The sequence below is a fragment of the Pezoporus flaviventris genome, unplaced genomic scaffold (genome assembly GCF_033815535.1).
Source record: "Pezoporus flaviventris isolate CSIRO_AGI_PZ_B2104156 unplaced genomic scaffold, CSIRO_AGI_Pfla_v1 ptg000036l, whole genome shotgun sequence".
Lineage (NCBI taxonomy): Eukaryota > Metazoa > Chordata > Aves > Psittaciformes > Psittacidae > Pezoporus > Pezoporus flaviventris.
Window position 1 is genome coordinate 40,015,537 of NW_026892584.1, and position 25,099 is coordinate 40,040,635.

Genomic DNA, 25,099 nt, shown 5'->3' on the forward strand with positions numbered 1-25,099 from the left:
ATATTATGTAAATGTTCAGCATGTGCTTCCTTGACCATTCTCAATTGATTTTTATGACTCCATTACATTAGTATCTTAATTTAGTGAGTATATGCGGTTCAGAGACTTAAGCTAATAAATGCTGAATCGTTTGGATAAGAAACTGTTGGAGATTTTGTTCATGTAACTCTTAAAACCAATTCAGCTGATTTGACTACAGAATTTTAAACAAATGTGAAAAATCTCACTCTGTTTTGGCATTTTGCTGTTGCTCAAATACTGTATTGGACTGTGGGCTCTTCTGTCAAACAAAGGTCCAGATGGCTTTTTCACATTACTTCAGGAATATCACACTTCTGGACAGGAATAAATTACAGGAATTTTTATTTACAGGAATAAATATGGAATATTCTTTGAATCATAAATCCCCTCCCCATTATTTCATATACTAGCAATAGCAGAAATGCTTTAACAAATCAGTGCTATTTTTGTATGGGCAGTGATTAATTCAGCCTTTTTTAAAACTTGGTTTAACTGTTTCAGTGAAGTGCACTGGGAGACACCCCAGGGTTTTTTTATGTTGGTTGTTACATTGGACCCTTTCATTTTTCTACTTTTTGATTTCTAAACAGAAAGCAGGCAAGAGGTGCAGAGTTCTGACAGCAGTCCAGCGAGTTACTGAGCAGGAGCTGAGTTGTTTGGCTGGAGGAGGGCGAAGGCTGAGCATGTGCCAGGAGCATTGTGAGGTAGCACATTGCCATCCATTTCCCATCTCCTGCTTGTGTGTTCAGACTTGCAGTTTATTTTCTATATTAGTGAAACAGCATATGATTGCATCTTTGGCTCCAGTGAATCCTGTTCTAATTACATGAAGAAAATATTAACTCAGTAGTTACTGGTGCCTTTTTTTTTTTTTTTAATACTGGTATCGTCTTGACTTTTTTTTAAATACAGCAGTTCTGGATTCGTGTTTCATAGTTTCTGTTGTGAAACCTTGTGTTTCAGATCTTTGGGGGAAAAAAAACAGACTCTGGATGAAGCATATGTGGAATTCTGTAAACACCAACCCCACACTGCTCTCCCCCCCCCCAGTCTGTTGTGAGCATGATTAACCCCAAGACTGCTGTGGGCCTTTCTGGACAGGGGACAGTTGTGAGTGCTACAGCTGTCAGTGGAAAGGACCTTTTGGATCGTAATTGTTAAATGGCTTTTCATTCCTACCTGTTCATGCCTATTTTTACTGAATATGCCAAGTCCTGAGTGTTTAGGGAAGTCAAAGAATGCAGAGACAAACCTGGAGCAGACTTTGCAACTAGCACTGAAACAGCCTGCATGCAGTACTCTCCCTTTGCTAATTGATGTAAGAAAAATACCATCCTCTGGGAAAGAAGCATGTTTCAGCTGCAGAGTAATCCATTATGATGGCAGAAGATGCAGGACCTACTTGGAGAACCCTCTCTGAGGATTGCTTTAGCAAATTTCTGACTTGGGTCTCCTTGCTGTTCTGTTTCCCACCCCCTGCTAAGACCCACATGCTTACAGAATGACACCACTAATAAAAGACTCCCTTTATTTTCAGAACTTTTTTGAACAATCTCCTAATTTGTTTCTGCTGCTCGCTCAGTGTGATGTGTTGCTTAGCTCTGAGTTGATGCACTGTACCACATGGAGATCTGCAGTGCTCATGTCTCAACTCTGGTCATGGTTGTTGAACTGTACAGCTCTGCTGTTGCACTATTAATTGCTGCAGCTTTTCTTCCACCTTTTACCACCTTGTTGCCAAGGCTGGATGGTTTCATCACAGAAAGCATTGCAGCCCAGTTTCTTTATTCATTTAGAGGCAGGAGGTTTCTGTGGCTTTTTTATAACCTTATCTATTGTATTATTCCCAGAGAATGCAATTACAGATATTCTAGTACCACATGCTTTGTACAACAGATCAGATTCTTAAGAGTAGCTTCTGTATCAAACTTAACTTTTTTTGAGCCTTCTTTTGCTCTTCTAACATGACTTTCTGAAGTTTCCTATGTTGCACCTAACATGATTTCTTAAACTGCCCTTGCTTGAAAGGCTGCAATACAATGGCAAATTCTGCAGAATCTTTTTGTTACTCAGGGCCAACTGAGAACACTCGTAACTTTGGTAAAACTTCTGTGCCTAAAACTGAATTATTTTGCTGTTCCTATGTGAAATCTGAGGTCTCTTCTGAAATTCAGTACTTGGGAGAATATACAAAACTTCTGACCTCTCCCCTGTCTGCAGTAACAAAAGGGTAGCGGTTGTCAGATTCTTTCCACTTGGTGATCCTCTGGCTTGCCTGCTCACAGTTGCAGAATTAATGCAGAGCAAGGATTTTTAGAGGAGTTGTAGGAAAATGAATAACTCTTCATTTTGTTTCCCAACAACTGATTGTGTTCCAGTGTAAATCTGATAGTAGAATAGTGCTTATTTCTCTTTGTCTGCAAAGCACGGTTATGAACCTGTTGAAAAAGACCCAGTATTATGTCATTTCTGGTACTTTTTATGTGCTTTGAAAGCATGTATTTGCCTATGAACAACTTGGATCACTGATTTATTAAAGACTGAAAATAATACTTTTGGATGTCTTTTTCCAGGGTACTTAAAGTTGCTTAGGGGATGTAATCTTCTGAAAAGGAAGACCTTCCAGTAAGAAACTGTTTTCAGTGCTGGCTTTAAGAAGAATGTTCAGTAATGAACTATATAGAGTTCTGATTCATCTCCATTACTTTCAAACAAAATTCTCTTGGTAAACGTTTTCAGAAGTGCTTCAGTAGCTTGTTTGCTTCAAAATTCTGCCTTTTTTTCACCATCTATTCCTTAACTAATAGCTAGGAAACTTCCTGTTCTCCTCTTGTGAAATAGGCAGTATCTTTGTACTGAGTGTTGAACAAGTTTAAAGAACATCCTACTTCAGTCTACCTCAATGATGTTTGAATCTGATATCCACTATGTAAACAAGTAAAAATAAAGTGTTCTGGTTCCTGCAGGTGTGATCTACGGAGGATACCAAACGAAGTACCACATACATTTGTTTTATATAAATGTGTGTACACATACACATAGTCTGCTATAAATCCTGCAGATGTATCCAGAATAATCAGATCTGAGCCAGTAGATTAGATGTGTTTTGAAAGGGCAGGCTATGGTTTTAGCAGGAACTTGATGACTTGAATCCAGCCAGTGCAGCCCTCCTTCCACCTCTTCTGTGGAAAGGGTTCTCTTCCCCCAGCTATGATCTTTCAGTTCTTGGATCCAAGCAAGAAAGAGCTCCTGTAGATTCTGAAGTTGTAGGCTAATTCTATGTTATATGCCAGTTGTCTGCCTGAGCTTGTCTAGTTTGATGGGTCTGAGTCACAGGATCTTAATTTTGAGGTAAGATCCTAAGCTGGTAGCTGTTGAGAGGAATTGCTAAAAGTGCATTTACCATGCTTGCATAGTAGAGTCACACAGTGATACTCACTGGTGTGCTTCCAGCTTAACTGCCGTTGTCCTCCTCAGCCTGCTGGCACTTGCTACAACTAAATCGTGACCTTACAAGAAGACCAGATTGTATTTTTGTATTAAGCTTTTCCTAATTAAGTCTGATACACAGTTATCTTTATGTAAATGATTGAAAAGGGGCTAGTATACATAAATCTGAAATGGAATTCATTCATTGATACCTATCCGTAAGGTATAGTTGTCTTAAATCATTACAGCAGCCTCTGTGTAGCAACGGGTGCCATGCAGTTGTGCAGTGACGTCTGAAATGAGTAAGTCTCATTTTATTTAAGCAGTGATGTTGTTAAACGAGCTGGTGAAAAGCTCTCCTGAATGCAAACTTAAATTGTAATGGGGAATATTTTATGAAGTCTTGCTCAGTGTTTCATTCTCTCTTCAAATTACCAGAATAACTACCTGGGTAGATAATCTATTTTTCTATTTGAAGCTTGTAATAATTCAGTAGCATTTCAGAGATTGTTTCCCTGTATCAGGTTAGATGTCAACCTTGTTGATACTGGAACAGGTTGGTTTGTTGGTACCCTAATAAAACACTGATCACTTTTCTGATGTACGGTTTTTAACATTTTGCAGTTTGCAATGAATCAAAATGCAAGGTAGATTAAATCAAATGCTGGGATCAGAGTCACTGTGTGTCATAACCGCACATGCTTGCTTTCTTACTTACCAAGAGCTCTTTTGTATGCTGCCTGACTGATACAATAGCGGCCTAGATTCTTTTGTAGGGAAGAAGGTGCTGATGTCTAAAGTAAGCAATTGGTGGTAAAAATAAAATGTACTCATTTTAGCTTCAGTCTAAGAACTTTATAAACTTAATGTCAGGTTCTCTTGCTGGATTAATGTAAATTGCTTTGTTTGCAGGGTTTATTGTCATCCCAAAACCAGGCCAATTCTCCAAGTGGAACTGTAGTATAGCCATCACACTACTGCTAGCAAACCTCTGAACGCAGGACAAGAAGTAATGACAGTGGAACCAGGAGCTGTTCTTCAGGCAAAGAGCATCACAAATTGTAATGTGGCAGAGTGTAAACACGGAATTATGTGAATCACATAGTAATTTGCAAAGGAATAATGTAATGAGTTCTTATTACAGCTAATACTGCTAATCTGTGCACCCAAGGAAGGGTTTTTGTGGCAGGGGGAAAGCTTCCTTTGGTGCTGCAGGAAATAATAGTAACATTTTTGGTTTTCTTTATACTTTTCAAGTACAGTGTAATTTAATCTCTCTATAAATATATAAATAAAAGATATATATACATAATGTAAAATAAAGTATGTTTCTTAAATTCAAGTAAGTTCAATGGTTAAACTAGTACTTCACCATTGTTTATTTTGCACTGATTTTTTTAACCAGAGATGGCTAGAAGACAGCCTGGAATGCACTCATGGAAAATGAAAGTCATTACTTTCTGGCTTCAAAATGTTATTCAGGAAGATGGATGCTGCAATCATAGATTTTTAAAACAAAATTGTTTTGCACTTAAATAGTTTAATGCTAATAGAAAATTACTTTTAAAATGGTGTCCAGACACCAGAAAAACTGCGTTGTGAAGAAAAGATCCTTTGTATCTATTAAACATTTATTTTAATATTGTTGTTTCCAACTGCGATTGGCTCTGTATTATATGTATAAATAATGTAATGGAGTGATGGGAAGGGGAGTAACGGATCATTACACTAGAACTTCTCATTCATTTAAGAAAGTGATATTTCTAATTCAGAAAATACATATTAAACTATCTTGAATATGCATTTTTGTTTACTTTTTGTTCAAATTCAATCACTTTTGATGTAATCAATCCTTTGTTGAATTAAATGTTTGGTACAGATATAACATCTAAACTTTGTACAACAAATTCCTTTCAAAATTATCTCATCTAGAACATGACTTCATATTTAATATACTTGAATTTTGATTAGGAAAGTAAAATAACATTGTTTTGCTCTTTCTTGTAATGGTTTATCTCTAAATACATCATACAGGAAAAATTGTGCAGACAGACAAACGTGCAGGGTAAGGATTTTGTAACCACACAGTCCCAGGAGTTGTGAAGTGGAAGATCCAGCAGCAGTAGATGTACACGCTTTCTGACTTGGCAATCTAAAATTAGGTCAACATATTGGAGTTGATGTGTTTCTGAGACAACTTGTTTGTCTTACATCAGATGTCTCATTTATAATTCAACACTCTTAAGCTGCTAAGTGTTACGGAGGTAGACGTAGTGGTGTATTTGTACAGTTCACTGTTGGCTGTCTTAATGCGTGGTAATTTTAATCAGTCTGCAACAGAACACTTAAATTGTTTTCAATAGTGCTTGCAAAGATTACTCCCCACCCCCACCTCACCCCCCTTCCCCCAAGAGATACTGCTTTGTGTCAAGCCCCAGAACGACAGAGAACAGAAGTACCTACTGTATCTTCCTCTATTCCCTATATGGCAGTGTTCTCAATTAGGCTTTTGCTGAATCCTGCAGCAGGCAGAGCAGAGCAGAATAGAGGCCAGTAGCCTGGGAACGTGGAACTTGCCCGAGTACGCACGCGCATTGAGGGCACATGTTAATGCCCTTCCTGCTCTTGCAGTAGTAAAGTGGGGTAGAATTTTTTAAACTGCAAGTAAAGTTTAGATATTTTCTGGCATAAGAAGTTAATTTTTCTTTTTTTTTTTTTCCCAGGAAATGAATGAAAATTTGGGAAGAAACAACTGCAGTAGCTACTTGTAACTAAGTCTAATTCTTGTAATTCAGCTACTGTGTAGAAAACCATCCAATACATTTATAAGCTGGCAGTTAGCTTGTCTATGTTATTAAAGATGGAACTGTACTTCACAATTCTTTCTTACATACTTCTAAAGTATAAGGAATGGGGAAAGCACTGAAACTGAGCAGGATTATTGTTCAGAAGTTTTGTTTTATTAACATAGTGGGTTTAACTGTTAAAATACAGATAAACCTCAGCACTGAAAACTACTGTAGTTACCTCCCTGATGTAAACGCTCCATACGGTCTGAGTCAAAATGAAACAGTTGAGAATATGTGTAATGACTTTAAAAGACTTTTCCTTGAGCTGGAAAAATACAAAACCCCTATGGAAAGGATCAGCGTATCCAACATTAGGATAATAATTGCAGCTGCTTGCATACGTGTTTGTGGAGTATGTCTCTCATAGTTCAACATAGTTCAACAGTTCAAGGAACGTCTGTGGTAGTTCTTTTTTCAGCCTCCTTTTTGCTATCAGGATGTCATCTGGAAGCTTGAACTGCCCATCCCACCCTTTATTCCATGTAGAAAAAAAAATACTCCAGGAAGAAAAGGGATACTTACCTGAAAAGAACTCTGAGTTCTACTATAGACACAGCTCTTCATAATATTTTCCAACTATGTTAAAAAATAAAAGCAAGTGGAACACAGATCAGTTCATTATGGAATTTTAGCTGGAAGAATGAGAGTAGAAAGAAGACTTGCCAGTTTGTAGCTTAAAGTTGAGAGTATTTTAACTATAAAGCAGGTGGGAAAGTTCAAGTTTGCCAACTAATCAACAGCCAGAGAAGTCCAAGTTCTCTCCGGAGGTATAACAGCAGAGAACTTGGTATTAACTGTGACGCACCATATGTGCCAAACAGTGTAAAATAAAGAAAAATTCCAATGTGGCCCTTCCCTTCACATTTCTAATTTTCATATTGGAAGCAATCTGCTGAATGTGAAATGGCCTTTTTCATTAGAACAGCCTTGACAGCCACAGGTAGATAGTGACTATGAAAGACAGAATTAAAATACGCAACACTTTACGCTGATTGCTGTTTCTCTCCAAGTTTAAACTTACCAAAATTCTGACCTTATCAAAAAATAACCACTTTCCTGGTGTATGAATAATTACCTACCTGATACTCTTGATAATACAAGTCTCAGCCTAACGTGTAATGCTAGGAATAGAACTCTTGAGACTGAATGATCAGTCAGATGTCAGTAGAAGGATTTGTCCTTTTTGTTTTTTTAATCTTGTAAGAAATTAGTAATTGCAGAGAGCAAGAAGATCCCATAGATATAATAAGTTACCTATTTTTAGACCATTTTTACTGCTGCATACCATATTTAACTCCAAATATACTGGCACCAAGCAACTCACCATCTTCCCCTCTGGGAAAAAACACTGGATAAGCTCATGACACTTTTGATTGAGATACGCGGTCAGAGGTTACAGTTACGCTTTGTTGCCTGCAAACCTACAGTCCTTAATTCTACTTCCTACGCTTAGCATCACACCTTTATTTTATACATACATACGTACATATATATATACATAAAAACCCTGTACTGAGTTTGTATATACAACATGGCCCCCACCTGCCTTGTCTTTGACTGTGTTTCATTTGTTCATTATACAGAAAGTGTTGAGCAGAAGCAGCCCCAGAGGGGGGTCATTACTGAAAGAAAAGCTAATCACTTCCCAGTTATGAGCAGAGTAGCTTTTAGAACTAATAAAAAACCCACAAAAAAGGTTATTGGCAAAACCTGTCTTGCATGCGTACTTGGTAGGCAGAAGACTTTTAAACCCCCAGCTAAGTATGACTTGTACAAACACATTTGCTTCTTAAACAGCAAACCTGTTTTGTAACACATCACCAAATTTAAGCGTTGCAAATAAATTACCGCAGATTTAAAATCAATAGTATGAAACTGCAATAATGGCTCTTTCCAAGTGAGTTAAAAACTCTGCCTTTTAATTACTAGGAAACAGTTACTGATGATCTGAGCAAAATTTCTAAAACATAAGGTAAAAGCCCATACTACTCTTTTAAGCAACTAGCTGCAATATCAGCCTCTATTAAAGCTTGAAGAAAACTACATTTTATTTGCTTTGAATCAGATAAAAAGTTGCTTTAGTTTTTAGCTACATTATAGTTCTCTAGCAATATTCAGCAATTACAGAAACTGCATCAAAATTAAGTACCTCTTACGAGTCGTAATCGGCACATCCTCAGTAAAAGTGGAGGTTGAAGTTACTGAACACAGGAGGTGAGCACTTGCCAGAGCTGACTGAAAAATAAAGATTTTTTTACATCTAAAGCTATACAAAGGTTAGGTGTCATTTATAATGTAATATGAAATCCTGTATTTTGTAGATAATATTCCATTCTAATACTGAAGCTCAAAGAATCTTTTCATGTTATTTTTAACAAACCTTCTCCTTCATCAGGTTCTAAAAGAAAAATAAAAAGCTCGATGCAGGGTGTGTACTGAGCTCACTGAGCTCTGCCAAATGCCACTTCAGCTAATTCTTTTTTAAAAATTCCTGCCTCACTTGATATTTCTTGCAGTTTTTCCCAAAGGAATTCCTTACAAAGCCTACACTGATGAACGGCAGAGTTAAACTGGTGGAAAAAGTCGCTGCTTCTATGGAAGGAGAATTTGTGCCTTTGAGGTTAAATGCACAGCAGAAAATAATTTATAATTTTTTTTTTTTTTTTGCTAATTCAGTTTGCTTTTTTGAGAAAAACCTGTATTTGAGGGATTTTCACATTAGTACTGACTTCTGTCTCACCTTGCTGATACAGGGAACTCTTCTAAGTGAGTATATTGAGTATTTTTCACATAGCTTGAACATAAACTTGAGTTTTAGTTTGCCAGAACTTTTAATCAGATTTTTTTTTTTAATTTCCAATGTCAAATACAAGTTTAGGATTTTACCATTTTCTTATTTTCTTCATTTTCATATTTTTTAGGATATCATCTAAGTATAGGATAATTAAGTAAAAAAAATTACTTGCTCAAGATGTAGACTGAAGGCCTGAGAAGAAAGGCAAAAGCACTTTGTGCCTCTGCTACAACTTCTATAAAGCTCTTTAGTTCAAAGACAGCAAAAAGATTATTATATTAAAAAAAAACAAACATGTGGAAGTGATTCTTTAAGTAAAAGCAACTATGATAAAAGTCTGCTGAAGGGATTGTGTGGTATCACAGCTTCTAAATTCTAACTCATGTGTTTTCAGGGCTTGGGGGCAGGGGGAAACCAAATCAAGATCAGTGTTCAGGCAGACTCAATAAAACCTTAAGTCAGCTTAAGTAAAACATTTGTTTCTAGCTAACAAGCTCAGTGCCACAAATTACTTTCTCTAAGTGGTCTGACAATTCTTCCACTTAAATATTACCTGTCTTTTGACTTGCCATTGAAATGTGCCACAGAATTACCTGCCCTGATGTATTTCTCAGTAATCTTAATTTTTTGTGTTTCACCTGCCCTAAAAAGTTTGAGGAAAAAAAGAAGAGTAAAACATCAGCTGTGCTTTAGGTGAAGTATGGACTCAGTGCAAATAACTGAATTATGTTCATTGTATTGCAAGCTTAGTACTACCACTGTAAGCAAACTTCATTTCAGTCCACTTTAAATAATAAGCACATAGGGCTCCCCCCACTTTTTAATTTTAGTCTTCAAGATTGAAGTGATTCGAAGTCACTTGCCAGAGTTCTTGAAAATAAGGGTGCTGTAATGCTTGATGGGCAGCAATTCTCTCATCAGGATCATATTTTATCATTGCATACAGGAGAGAAGCCTTTGGGAGGTAAACTGCAGGAGGTATTCCTTTTCCTTTTTTAAAGGAGAAACCAAACCTTGCAATTCTTGACCTGTGTTAAGGAAGTTGAGAGCAAACAGTTATTCATTCATATTCAGAGAGCATTACATTACTGAAAAAAAAAAAAGAATTCTCATCTGATTTAGGTAATCATTTATTAAAGATAAGTCTGTAATAATGGGGGGGGGGAGGAAATGTTTTCTTTCCTAACATGTTATTGGCCTTAAAGATACTATGGAAATAAAAGGCCATATAAGAGTGATACAGGCTCAGATTTCCTCTGCTCTGCCTACAAGCAGCATGAATCCGACGATCTCTGGGTAGGGATAGAGGACACTGCTCTTTGGTGTCCCAGTGGAGTTAGATTAGCATGGTGGTTCCCTGAGCAGAAATTGCAGATGTACAGTCATACAGTGGATATTTAAACAGTGAGATTAAGGAGGCGCATACTTACTGCCTGAACTTGTGCTTTGTTAGCCAGAATGCCTGTAACATCATGGACTTTTGAAATATGGTCCAGCTCATTAGATCCACGAAAGAGAGGCTGAAAACTGCAAGGTAAGAGATGGTATTAGCACTAGATAATCATAGAATACTTTGGGTTGGAAAGGACCTTACAGATAATCCAGTTCCAACCCGCTGCCATGGGCAGGGACACCTGCCACTAGACCAGGTTGCTCAAAGCCCCATCCAGCCTGGCCTTGAACACTTCCATGGATGGGGCAGCCACAGCTTCTCTGGGCAACCTGTGTCAGCACCTCAGCATGCTCACACTAAACAATTTCTTCCCAATACCTAATCTAAATCTCCCTCTGTCATCTTAAAGCTATTCCCACTTGGCCTATCACTACATGCACTTTTAAAAGGTCCCCCTCAAGCTTTCTTGTATGCCCCCTTTATGTACTTGACAGCTGCTAGAAGGTCTCTCTAGAGCCTTCTCCAGGCAGAACAAGCCCAACTCCCTCAGCCTGTCTTCATAGGAGAGGTGCTCCAGCCCTCTGATGATCTTTGTGGCTCTCCTCTGAACCCACTCCAACAGGTCCACTTCCCTCTTGTGTTGAGAGCCCGAGCTGAATGCAGTACTGCAGGTGGGGTCTCAGCAGAGCAGAGCAGAGGGAGAGACTCCTCTCTTTGGCTTTCTGGCTTTTTTCCCCTTGGTTGGCTTTCTCGGCTGTGAGCACACACTGCTGGGTCATGTTTTATTTCTTGTCAACGAACACCCCAAAATCCTCCTCAGGGCTGCTCTCAATCCATCCTCCGCCCAGCCTGTATTTGTGTTTAAGATTGCCCAGACCAAGGTGCAGGACCTTGACCTTGTCCTTGTTGAACTTCATGAGAAGACACAATTAAAATAATTAAAGTGGCACAACTGCCACTTTGGTTAAAAATCATTCATTTATGTGGTAGATACATTTTAGAATTATTCATTTGTGGATAGTTAAATACAAACCAACAGCTGAAGGATAATGTATGCAGCAGATTCATACAACTGCATGTCTGGATGGAAAGATGGGTTATTGAACAGAAACCTGTAGCTGCCCTCTCCTCACAGGTTTGAGATAAAATACGTAAAGAGAACACTGCCTGGTGAAAGGCAATGGATATGGGATTGTGTTTTCTTCTAGTGAAGTGGCAGATCCCAGAAAAAGACATTTTTTCCTCATTTCAAGACAGCAGAGTCAAGCAGTTCTTCTTGCTGTGTATATACACAGAAATATGTATTTGTAAGAAACATTCCATTCCTGACACACAGGTTCTTTGCAAGCCGCAGTACTGGAAAGATGGCAATTTGAACAGCACTCCTGAGCTTGATTCACAGTTAATATAAAACTTGCACAGAATCCTTGAAAACACTATTATCACAATAGAGCAATCTGACGTAACAAGTTAGGTCCACTAACATTTGTTTCTTGTACATGTTGCTTTTTCCTGTATCAGCAGAACATTGCCTTGGACTTACAACTGAAGAAACACTTCAGTAGCACCACATGATCCTTGAAAGGAAAACACTCTGCCCTCTTTGTAGACAGGAAACTTCTTTTAACTGTTTGTAAATTCAGTCAAACGGCTGGTTGCACACTTCTCTGAATGTCTTCATAAAACTTCGAGTAGAGGAAGAAAAGAGATCCGATTCATGTTCTGTAGCTACATCAAGACAAGCAGTTGGTAGTAGCTTTTGCGCGAACTACCAAATGTAGTTTAGTTCTGCTAAACGTAAAACAATAACACAGTGAAGAACAACTGTGTAGTCCACCAAAAAAAAATGTAATTCAGGAATCATGATTTATAAGGAGCAAACGGAGAGCATGATTTAAAAGATAAGCACAGCTGCAAAAAAAACCTAAAAATTCTTACACAATGTGGTGTGGAACATAAAGGCTTTCACAAAACATTCAACAGCAGAACTGCAAAATGCATTTAAAAACAAACCAACCTGTCCATAGCTTCCTTTAGCTTGGCAAGATTCTAATTTGGTAATTCCCAGTAAACATCCCTCATTTCTCTCTGAGCACATCTGTCAGGTCTCTGAACATATGCAGTGGTTGCAAATGAAATTGCTACATTAAGCTAAAATTACATGGAAATACCTTTGAGGTTTTTTGCCCTAAGAAAACTCAAGTTTGTGGTGTGTCATTTTCTTGACAAACTTCAAAGCCCACCTGATTCAAACAGAAATGGAAATCCACGGCATTTTTAAAGCTTTTGGTCCCATTACACTGCAAGAGAACTGCCACATTTAGGATTTTTTTTGGTTAACAGTTTTCTGACCGAGGTAGAGCTGTTTCTACAACTTAGCAGGCAAAGCATAAGGGTTGTCATTTAATGCAATGGTGATGGCAGCAGCTGCACTTGCCATGTGGAGGAGGAGGAAAGAAGGAAAGCAAATGTTACCACTCCTGGTTGCATATCAGAGACAGCAGCGTGGGAAGAGAATAAAGAAGAACTGCTGCTGTTGCTAGGGCACAAAGATAGTGGAGAAATAGTCATGGTGGTGATTTTAACTTTTTAATTGAGGACTAGTGATGATTTTTTTCATCATCATCAAAAAGCTCAAAGGACTTTGTGTTTTCCTGATCTCTTGCTTCATTGGAATCTGACTTCAAAATACTCCAGGACATCAGGTCCTGGTACATGGGTCTTAAACATACTATATTATAAATCAAAGTAGTAAATCAGAGGAGTGTCTTCTCTCACTCCCTCTGGTTTTGCAGAATAGCAAAAAAAGAGGAAAAAACTCTACCATCAAGTGCTTTAACAAGATTGAGAATAGTGATGCTCATAAGAGGAGATGAGCCATACATTATTCAGAGATAAAGCAGAGAAAATACATTTTTACCAAACTCAAATATGAGGCCCGGGGGGGACGGGGGATGACGGACACATGGAAAAACAACAAAACAATCAGCTGCTCAAAAATGTTGTTTTCCTTGTAAATAGTTTTGTTGGTATTAAGTTTTCTTGAACATCCCACTGCTTTATTACTAGCCTGCCATAGGGTGAAAAGAGTGCCAGACAAGGCAAGATTACTGCCTCATGAACCTGAAGACTAATCACTTTCCACAAAACCCTGAAAACAAAGACAGTATTACCCATAGCACTTGCTCCTGATTTATTTACCTTTGATTCTCTTCATTAATAATAAAACGCTCCATTGAACACTGTACCTTGTAATTTCATAGAAGACACAGCCAGCACATCACATACCAATTTTGCAACTAGTTGCCACTTGTTAGTAAGCTGTAGTAACTGTAGTAACCACTTGTTAGTAAGCATTCATTTGTTCTGTACCAGCATGTGGAGATGATTCTGTATGTGGCTGCTTAGAATAGATACTCCTACAAGATCCAAAATCTCCTAACATCAGGGTATTTTGATGTTAGGATACAAAAATAAAGTCTTTTCACAAATTAGAAACACTGAAATATTCAAGCAAAAATTTCCTTTAAATGTGTGAAGTAGTCATTATAAAAGAAAGCACAGATTACTTTAAGAATAAACTTTCAGAAATCCCCAGAGTAGCAGTAAAACTGCATTTAAATAGCAAGTAAGTCCAGGCTTGAAGTCTCTGTGTCCCATAGTATGTGCAAATACCCTCTGTACATCATTAAAGAAAGACCTAAGAGTTAACAGATAAACATATGGACTATTACTGAGGGGAAGACTGCTAAATAGAACATCTGGACTGTTATTTTCTGAGGGTCTTTGTATTTAACAGTGATATAACGGGTGGCTTTGGCTCCTGTTTGTAATGGCTCCTCCGGTACACTTTTAAGACTTACAAGAAAAATTTATGTCCAGAAAATCAAATTCCATAAACTGAATTTTTAAATCCTTTCTTGTCAGATATTAGCAAAATAACATTCTGAAATAGTCAGGAGAATAGATTTCAATGAAGAAATCTTCTGAAAGCTGACACCTTCTGCTCTATTTGTATAACTTCCACTAAATGTAGGAATTGAATGTAGAAAGATTGAGCTGCAGAACTGAATGCTATTGCTTGTTCCTAGGTTAACACAGAAAGGAAGATATATATTAATAAATTATAGAGAACAGATTTTTAGATTACAGTGAGTACATGCAGGCTGTAATGCATCCTGTAATGCATCCGATTCATTTCAGATTTTAGCCAGTAACAAACTTCCTGTTCATTCCTTTGGATCAGGAATATGGTATTAGAGAAAACTGCTTATATGTTTTTTAAAACCTGTGCTTTTATTCGTGAGGAAACATTACCTTCTCAAAAGAGAAAAATACTGATACACTCCACTTGTAGTTAAATATTCTCATATAAAATGGATTACCATTATTAATATGTTTTCTGGTTTCACATCTCTGTGAAATATCCCATTTCCGTACCAATATAAATACATCAGAGAAAAGAGTTCAGTAAAAAGAGATACATTATCAGTGCTTCCAGTTATTTGCAAAAAAACAAACAAAAACCCTTGAAAAAACTAACACTTTCTTCAAACAGCATAGCAAAAAAAATGGGATTTTGCACCATAGTGAGACAATGGCTCCAGGCATGGGAGTCGGGAAAGGGCAAGCTCAGGAAGGAGAGGCCAGGCTTTTTGCTTTTGCTCTCGCCAGCGTTACCAGAGGTAGCAAGGGCCTTCCGCTCCCACAGGGCTTCCTGCAGCATGTACCAGAGCTCCTCTGGGAGCTGATGGCCGCGTGGGCTGCTCACTTGCTGCCCCAAGGTTCTGCTATAGGCAAAGATGCGTCTGTGCAACAGCCTGCTCTCTCCCTGCAGCAGTCTGGGGCCCCAGGCAACTCTAAGTCTCTGCTTAGAGATGACTCTAGAATAAATGCATGATACATTTACTGTAAAGCTGCTGTTGAACCAAGTTTCTTACCTATGTATGCAATCAAGAGATTTGCATAACTAGTACATGGAGTTCTTAATTTTTTTTTTCAGGTAATGGCTTTCTTCCTAGAATTAAAATTTCAAGTTGTACAAGTCCTTTTTAGCAAACAACAGAATAAAACCCAATTACTCTTCAGCTTCCAGCAGTGCATCAATATTACCTTTTTCAATTATACTACTTCCATCACTTATTGGTAGCCTTGCAATCCATTTCCACTCAACCTCAGACATAATTTAGATTTCAGCATGTACTAGAATAGCTCAGCTGTCAATTCAGTAGTATGTAATCCACCTTTGCTTTTACTGCATGTTTTTCCTGCAGTATCTGTTTCCTCAAGTTCTAACAGAACTGCAGTATTACACTTCTAAACATCTGATTTCCTCTCTAAATCAAATAACTGCCCTTAAGGTTCAAGATTCATATCAATCACCTCACATTACTGCAGTGCTTAAATGAGTGATTCACATTTGACTTGCAAATTAAAGGTTAACCTATGTAGTTTAGCCTGCCGTTGCTGTTGCACAATAATGACTGTTATAAAATTTATCTGTTTTTCAAGAGCTATTCAGTAACTACTCAGCTTTTTTGTTTATAGGCTCCAAAGGCCTTTTAATCTTGCTATAATGCCTTTATGTAACACTGCAATGTCATCAAGGGAGGCAGAAATGATCACATTTTTGAAAAACAAAGCAGGTACTGATCTGCCTGATGACAGCAGTATGAGTAATTGGCTGGGGAGGAGGAGGAGGGAGATTATCAGGACACTAACTCATTGAGGCTGCAAGTCCTAGCAGCCAGCAAGACTTGTGTTCCTAACTGATTACAGTACTCCTCCAGTCAGCCACATAATCCACTGAGCAGGATTAGATAACAAAGCACTTGAAACAGAGCACCATTGACATGGGGAACTGTGGTATTATTACCCCAGTAGAGATCAACAGTGTTTTCAACACCAGGGTTTTTGTCATTTATGGTAGAAAAGTTTTATTTTATAAAATGCAGGTATTCAGACCAACTTGGATCATTATTAGTATTTAAGAAATCAGACCTTCATAAAAAAAAGTCATGCTCAATTGTTTTTTCATTACAGATCACCAACAAAATCTGGAGCAGATGCTCTTCTACTTCCAGATTTATCATTAGAGAAACCCCATTTGGAAGTAATGATGAAGCGAATCATAGCACTTGAGGCGGCAATCATTTCTGCTTGGGGCATCTTCCCCACCTCTCTCTGAGACATAGTTTTTTCATCACTTTATATGTCTGAACTGTTCTTGATTAAACAAAAGGCAAGTCCATTTTTCAGTTATTAAATGACTTGTGATACCAATATTAATAATTAATAGGAGAATTACAACTCTGTAAGACAAATAGCTTTGTATTGATTGAAATAATGTGAATCTGTCAGTTTATTAAGGAAAACACCAAAAAGATCAACTTTCCACATTCGTAGCATTACAGTGAACTGTTCTCATAATTACAGAAGTGTCTCCATACACCTTGTTAAATTAGAAATGCTTTTTCCGTCAACCCCTGCTTCAAGAATTTTGTCTAACTTAACGCTTTATAAAATTGCTCTGCACCTCTATTAAACTTCATTTTGCAAGACAGAGAATGGTCAGGAAATGACAGGCATTCACCTTACTACACACTGTAGGAATTTACAAAAGACTACAAATCATCTGAAATGTAACTACTTCTGTACACTCTGAAACCTGTTTTGTGAGAGAACATCACTAATGAACAGCTTAATTGCTCTACAAATTAGTAATGCACTCCTTCAAGTCACAGCCCTGAAAATTCAAAAGGAGCTCTTTCACCTGCCATTGCTTCCGAGATATCCTCAGTCAATACCTGGTCTGGCTCAGAACTAAGATTAATTTTTCTAATTTAATTATGTACTTGAAGTCTTTGCCCTATTTATTGTTGGAGATGATTGCCATGTTACACTGCATGGCTTTGCAATAAGCCATGAGGAGAGTTGCCTGGGGGAGAAAACAAATAAAAACCTATTTCTGCCCCATAGGAAACCGTGGTGTTGACACATCTACTTTGAAACTCCAAAATTCATTTCTGAAAAATGCAAAGCACTTGGCACAAATTAATACTTAAAAATATCAAAATATATTTTAATTTATTACAATCTCAATAAGAATCTGTTTTCCATTTTCCCATTTTATCCTATGATTTGACAAGCTCTGCTCCATCTGCCACCACCCTATGCAAAGTGAAAAAAACCCGCTGTATCATAGAAAAATCAATCCAGACACAAAATCCAGGCCATAACAAATTAATTAGCAATTAATAGAAGTTTAGGTAGACCGAGATTAACGTTCAGATAACCCCTAACTGCAGCACTTCAGTTTACAACTGAACACAGATTCACTTTGAAATGATTCTATGCCATGGAAAAGGAGGTTTTTAAAACTAAGTGGTAGGAAAACAGTTGTCTTATGGAAAACCTGAATTTGATTAAAACTGTATTTTAAAATAACAAACAAACAGCAAAACATACTGAAACTATGAGACGAAGTCCCATCTCTATACAATGCTTAATGTAGCAGGCTTTTTCACATGAAAAGAATGAGAGACACTGACAAATGTAACCAAAAGAGTTAAAGAAAAAACCTAAACATTCTGATTTTTCATGACTGAACTACAGTATCCTTCCTGGAAGAAGAAGCTGCTGGATTGTTTTTAAGAGGACTCTTTCCTATATGCTATTACTCTGGCCTTCCAACTTAACAAATTTATCCTGAAAGAATGAAACATCATATTAAAGCCAGCAAACACTAATGTCTGCTTCAGTGATCTGCAAACAACTGTATTTTAATCTCAAATTTTATCTAGGTCAGGAACAGGGTTACTCCCTTTGTTAGAGATCTGAATGCTACTGTCACTAATGTAATGTTTGGGAGCAAGTCTTTTATCTATCCTATTACTGAATGATAGTTGCATGCTCAGTTATTTAAATGAATCTCCCAACTGTTAAGGCATTACAATTTTTTAATTATTCAGAAAAAAAATAATTCCTCTTTTAATACCAAATTTTAAGTGCCCCTTCATTTGCTGTATCCAGGTCCTTTGGTGTCTATACGTGATCTGGTTTTAAATCAGCTTTTGTTCTAAACTTTCATATAGGAACTGTCCCTTAAGTGTCATGGGCTCTAATCTGCTTTGACAAACATCTCGAGAATTTTCACATATAGGAGGCTTCAGGGAATAATGTGATTTTATAGAGAAAACTTTCTAAAAGGCATTTTTACTAGATATAAAACCTGAAAATCATTATTTGTTGATTCAGTAGTTTTTGAAACAAATGGGAATAATTTTCACTTCACACACGAGTGTATCACTGCACTCCTGACCTAAGAAAGAACCTTTTTAAGTTGTTTGGGGTTTTTTTTTGTTTTCTTTTTGGTTTTTTTTTCATAAAGCAATTATTTTCTGTTTTGCCACCAAGGTTATTTTCCTGTTTTCATGTCAAGTTAAACTGTAGAAACAGATAGCCATGGGCCTGACTCCTTAGAAACCTGCATGTGTCCATGCCTTAAACAAGTGCTTACATTGCACTGGAAAGAAGTGTAAAGCAGTAGAACACAAAATTTCCTTACGAGTTTTAAAGCATGTAACTCTGAACAACCAAGTGAAAAATAATTCATTCCACTTTGTGATCTACAAAATGGATCTACACAAAGAGGGCTTGTGTGTTTCTTAAGCATATACTACATACCTTTTATCAGCTCATAAATATTCATATCCATAAATTCACATATCAGTGAAAGGGAGCCAGCTATTTTATTACTGAAGAAACAAATAAGGAGAATTCAAGCTAGAAATAAAATGTACAAATCGATTTGTACACAGCATAGGAAAAAGTACATAGTTCAACCAGTATTAAAAGGGTCATTTTAATTTTCAATTGATACTTTCTCAGAGAAGTGTTTCAGCTTAGGGTCTGAGGTATCATAGTTTTAGTTCATACTATCCACAGCATCCATTACAAGAGTTAACTGATTTACTCCATGAAGTTATTTGAGGCACATTTCCTGGCATATCACACTGATTGGTATCAAGAAATTTCCAGTAAACTAACTGATACAGTCTTACAATAGAAGGTAGGAAAGCCATTGCACCATATATGAAAATACTTTCTAGCTATGTCACCAGTAGTGTTCTATTGACAACAGCAATTTTAATTTTTTACATGATATGGTAATACCTCTGATACTTTATTTTCTATTTCACTGCCTTGCAGATGACTTTAGGTCTTTAGTTTTTCTTGCAAGATAATTGCATTAAAGTATATCCCCTTTGCAATGTTCCATTAACCCAGACAGCAAAAGGTTGAGGGTGTAATCTGCAATTCAGTTTCCAGCCAGACTGTGACAGAGGTGGGTGATCTGGCTGGCCATCTGGATTACACCGAGTTAACAACACAGCAGCTGAAGCTGAGAATTCCAGAAGCTAAACTGCTGACACCATTACTGGTTCTCCATGCATTGGTAAAACCAGGCCTGTCAATAACAGCACAGTACCAGAGCCTTGTGCAGAAGAATAAGACAGCCTGAAGAGCGAGAAAAAAATATTTTAGACTACTCAACAAGTTGCATGTCAAGTATTTAAATAATAAATTATATGTCTGCTGTTGCATAGTGAAGTGTAACACATGTTGTAATGGAGCAACTGCTGTCATAAAACCTGATCTCTCTGTGAGACAGAACATGTCCCCAGAAGACACTTAAGTGCCTAATGAGGCTACAGAACTCAACTTTAGCACTGACTGGTCTCATTCCAAATTCACAGCTCAGTGCTGCCTAATTCAGAGACCTAAACTTCTGTTATTTGTAAAGGGGTATCTGTAAAGTTGCCTATGAAATGATACTGCCAAATAATTTGCCTTGATCCCTAGTTTAGTTTAAACTGAGAAGTCAAACCAAGATCCCTGAAAACAGAGCCTATTCCAGCAGATCAGCTCTGAGTGTGTCTAACCAAACTCCAGCTTCCAGCAGACATGATGTGCAGTTAAATCACTCGCTGGACATTGGTCGAAATCACCAGCAAGTATTACATATTATGACATGAAGTTTAGCTATGCTTAAAATATATATCTAGTGTGTAATTTGAATATTGATCTTGAAATATTTTTGGTCTGCTGCAAGAAAGCCATAGAAAGTGACATCTACATTAGATTTTCTTACAAAAACGACACAAAGACTTTAGACTTTGTTTTTTTTGTTTTGTGTTTGTTGTGTTTTTTTAATCTCTCAATATAAAATAGTAATAATAATAATAAAAAAGAAATAAAAAGATGGTTAAGTTCCTACAGGTTGGCTCTAGACCCCAAAGTTACTGGATATGATTCAAATAAAGAAGTAAGAAATGAATGCACCATAGTTACAAAACAACTTCATGTAACATAAGGCTATTGGCATGTGGCCAAGCCTCCTTAGTGCTTGTATCTGTCTCCAATTATTCACTTGGTCCATATAGAAGTTGAATTAAAAAGCGAAAAGGAAGGCTGACTTGCAGTCAGGGACTGGATTATAATTGTTGCTCTTCCCTGCCATGAGACTGTCAGAACCTTCTGCACTTTAGTCTGCAATTGAACTTTTAAATGCAGGACCTGATAAATTGTTTGCCTGCTTTGTTTCTTTATGGAGCGTATCGGTGATCAGTAAATGGCTTTATTCCTTCTTGTAGCATGGACTAGCCAGACTTACCCAAGTAGGATAAGTACTAATATATTGTGCTCCAGGTATCAGCTCAGTGCCAAGGAACTATCTAGGAGGAATTTCGTGTTGCGTAATGGCACGTATGATACTGTTTATTCTGTACTGGTATAGTATACATTTCAACTACTGCTCAGCACCATGCTGAAAATGACAATTTAGCCTTGCCAAACTTAACATTTAAAATTAAGTTTTGATGGTAACATCTTAAATGAAAAAAGGCACCATTCTGCTGTTGTTTAATTATGTTGCCCACCTATAACAAGCAACCAACCTACATGGTACAGAAACGCCAGGGAGGCAGCAGAAAACAGACAGCTTTGCACACCATTACATGAACAGGAAACAAACACCTTTTCACAGTCAGACTTAAAAGGTAAACACCAAAACAGTATTTTCGAATCTGTAACTAGAAGAAATACCTTCTATGGGCAGGTTCTGTTTAGAACATTGTTGCTAAAAGAGTTCATTTCATCAAAAGAATACACCAGTCAATTTATTAAAAGCCTAAAAGATGTTTTAAACATAAAAAAGTATGTTTGTTATGTCCTACCACTGAATTATGTACCATTTGTCCTTGACATAATTAAGTAGTTATTTTAAATACCCTTCTGATCATAAATTGGACAACTTGGTCAACTGTAGGTAACATATAAATGAACCAACAGTGCTCTAACAACACAACAGAAAATCAGAAGCCACATTACTTGAAGATATTTGAGTTCTCTCTCTCCCTGTGTTTTATTTTTAACTTACAATCTGTGAAGAGGAGTTACATTGTGAAATCTCACTTAAGAGCAAAATGTCCCATTTTACTTTGCACATACAAATGTGCCACTCCCAGTGACTTCATTAGAAACTTAATATGTTTAACTGAGAATACAAAGTCAGTGATCCAAAAGGCATTGTTTGGCACATATATATTTGTAGGAGAATGTCAAGTCCATGTCTAATTCCACAAATCTGTCACTTCTGTTTTCCTAACCAATAAAAAGCACCTATTTTGTGACCATATAACATCTTGCTGATGGATGTGACTAAATACATATGCAGATATGAAACAGAACAGATGCTATACATGGACTAAGGATAAATACAGTGGTCTTAACCTGCATTGAAAAGATAATTAAAGTAAGACTGAAAAAGTACTGTCCAAAGGGAGGACTGACACATTTCCTCAAAACCAGCACAAGTATACTCAGTGCATTTGGAAAGGCAGAAATTATTTAGTCCTCATTCTTGTTTCACCCTCAACCCAGTGATGAGGCAGCATTTAGTATGGTGGGTGACATCAGTTATTCAAGGAAATTACCCCAATGCCAAATGGGAAGGCTCTGTACCACCAGCAGCAGTTTCCTTCCTGCGCTACATGCAAATATTTTATATACATGTATATTCAAAAAGTTTCACTTAGTCAAAATTTCACATTTCCCCACCAAATTTAAATAAGATTTTCTGTAGTACATGATGAATTATACACATCTTTCAAAATGTGGCTTCATGCCTTTACAGGCATAGTACTTTCCACCCTAACTCAACTCAAGTGTTTTCAGAACATCAGAGAAGTTCCCTCTTCTGTATTACCAATTCATTTATATTCTAAAACAAAAAATGTGCTGTTTCAGTATGTTTAAAATGGAAATTATCATGAAGACTGCCTATCAAGCCGTACTTGATTTGTTAAATTCTGACTAAAGGAAAACTTCTAAATAAAGGGCTTTTTTTTTGTTAACATGTTATTTGAGAGAAAATACAATGAAAAACAACAATGGAAGTTGTACTGTCCATCTTACAGAAATCTGTATTCCTGAAAGTAAAATCCAGTACTTCTATCTTAGACAATAAACTACTACCTCTTCACTCAGAGACATGATGCCTCTGCACACAGCATTTTATACTTTTTTTCTGCTGCAGCACATTAGCAACTCCTGCCTGAACTTATTCTTTGCTTTGTTCACCCCCCCAAAAACAAACCCTTTACTTAGATTGTACTTGAAAAGCAAGTGTACCCTGTCACTGTCCCAACGTGGGTATTTTTTTCTGTTGTTTTGGGTTGAATGGTTTTTGGGGGTTGTGGTTTTTGTCTGTTTGTTTTGTTTGGTGGGGAAATATTTATTTTTTTTTTAGCAAAGCAGATCCTGATTTTAAAGCTTTATTCCCATATTAAATTCAGATCCGAATTATTGCACTAGGCCAAAAATAATACTTGGCTTTGATAACAAAGTGCACCAAACAGAAGAATGTGAAAATTGGTCAATTCTAGATGTGCAGAACTTTAAGAGATGAAGCAGGTAACATAAGTGTTATGAAGAAAGCTTTTTTATATTAATTTCTGAGTCTTATCCTAACTTCCTCCAGAATTGATGTTTCTTTTCTTCCCTCCTCTATTCTCCTGCAGTTTTGTGATTAACTGTTCCTTACCACTCCCAGTGCCTGGTCCCCTTTATTTTTAGCACTTACAGATTCTATCCTTCGTAATTCTTCCAGTAATTCCATCTGAGCAAAACCCTATTCTGGTTAGCTTTATGCTGCTCTTGCTTCTGACACACTGTTATTATTTAAGAAAGATCGAAAGTAGTCATTTTAAGGGAGGCAGAGTACAAAACCTCTTTTATCATATTCAACCTTTATGGGAGTCAAAATAACCATAGGAGTCTTAATCAACATAATCAACAGCAGAGAATTCAGTGAAGTGTAGTTGTCTGTACTAGTTACTGTGACAACAGTCCCTGGCATGGCTTTGGCCTGTGATAACCACTACTCTCTGAGGCACCTTCCCAGCCTGATGTGAGGACTCCTAAGGTCATTTTTCAAGCAGTTTTTGTCCTACTGCCTTGTTTTGGAAAATAAGAGAATTTGTTAGCATACATGTGGGCCATTTTATGTCAGTTGCACTTTGTGTCCAAGATGATTTCCAGATATGTTTAATTTACAAGTATAAATACAGCCTCACAGTGGAGAAAGCCTGCCAAGGAATTTTGTGGAGGGAAAAGTTACTTAGGCAGGGACAATTCTAACGCTGTCCTCCAACTAGCAATCAATTTGTCTTGTCTTCATTTCTTTTCTCCTCCCCAACTTTCACACTTACTCATGTAAAAAAATGCTTATATTTTAATTAGCAAAACCTTCCCCTTGAAAATCTCTCCAATACAGCAGCAGAGCAGGACTTGAGTATTGTCAGTTGCTCTTCTAATTTTTATCACATTCTGCTTCAGTTTTCTACCATTACCCATCATCCTGGATCATAAACTAACTAATTAGGCCATCTACATTTGGAAAATAGGAAAAAAAACATATCAATTTAAACTCAATGATCCCATCTAATGCAATCTATACAGACAGTTTACATGTAGAACTGTTATAGAAGCAGAATCAGAATTTGAAAATCATTATGGGTAAGGAGGCAATCTCTAACAGAGACTCCAAAATAGGGAAGACACCATGAGACTGTTTAATTCATGTGGCTGTTACTTGATAACTGGTCAATCAGTGCCTTAAGCAAGGTGATCCTCAGCATTCACCAAGCAAGGTGACTGAGCAAGTAACACACTTTGTCAGCAGACATCACAGTTTGCACGATTCTCCTACCCCTACCTTAGGTTTTAATTTCCTATGTAAATAGCTAAATGTAAGGTGACTATCATAAATCAGCATATTTAAATACCACTCTTTCAGAATCCCAAAGAAAAAGTCTCGACAGATTTTTTGGTAGCAAATGATACTCTCCAGTCAGTCAGATACATAGTAAGTTATATGTTCATGTAATGTCAGAGCCAGTCGCTGTGGCAAAAAATTCCCAAGGCAGATACAAAAAAAAAGTATTAGCTATTTGTTGACCTACACTTTGATTCTAACAAATGGCAGCCCCATAATGTCATTTTCTTAAATGCAAGTGATTGATTCTCTGGCTTAAAAAAAAATAAATAAAA

General features: G+C 37.1%; 2 protein-coding genes across 5 annotated transcripts in view; one reads left to right on the plus strand and one right to left on the minus strand.

Annotated features, from left to right (window-relative positions):
* WDR20 (WD repeat domain 20) overlaps positions 1–5,253 on the plus strand; it is a 50,783-nt gene extending 45,530 nt beyond the window's left edge. For all 4 annotated transcript variants that reach the window (XR_009745193.1, XM_061464030.1, XM_061464033.1 and 1 more), the window contains one exon: positions 4,363–5,253. Coding sequence is in view for 3 of the 4 variants with exons in the window: in XM_061464030.1 (XP_061320014.1) it covers positions 4,363–4,416 (54 nt within the window). In the remaining variant the exon portion in view is untranslated. The remainder of the gene's footprint in view (positions 1–4,362) is intronic.
* Positions 1,538–23,666, minus strand: MOK (MOK protein kinase). The gene is given in 17 exon segments (XM_061464305.1): positions 1,538–2,459; positions 8,449–10,121; positions 10,524–10,538; positions 10,540–10,620; positions 13,735–13,782; positions 13,814–13,874; positions 13,877–13,945; positions 14,874–14,921; positions 15,428–15,482; positions 15,484–15,503; positions 18,306–18,308; positions 19,172–19,242; positions 20,840–20,879; positions 20,882–20,928; positions 22,653–22,745; positions 22,964–22,977; positions 23,592–23,666. Coding segments are annotated over 16 exon segments (942 nt in total). The 3' UTR covers positions 1,538–2,459; positions 8,449–9,919.
* Between the last annotated feature and the right edge of the window lie 1,433 nt (positions 23,667–25,099).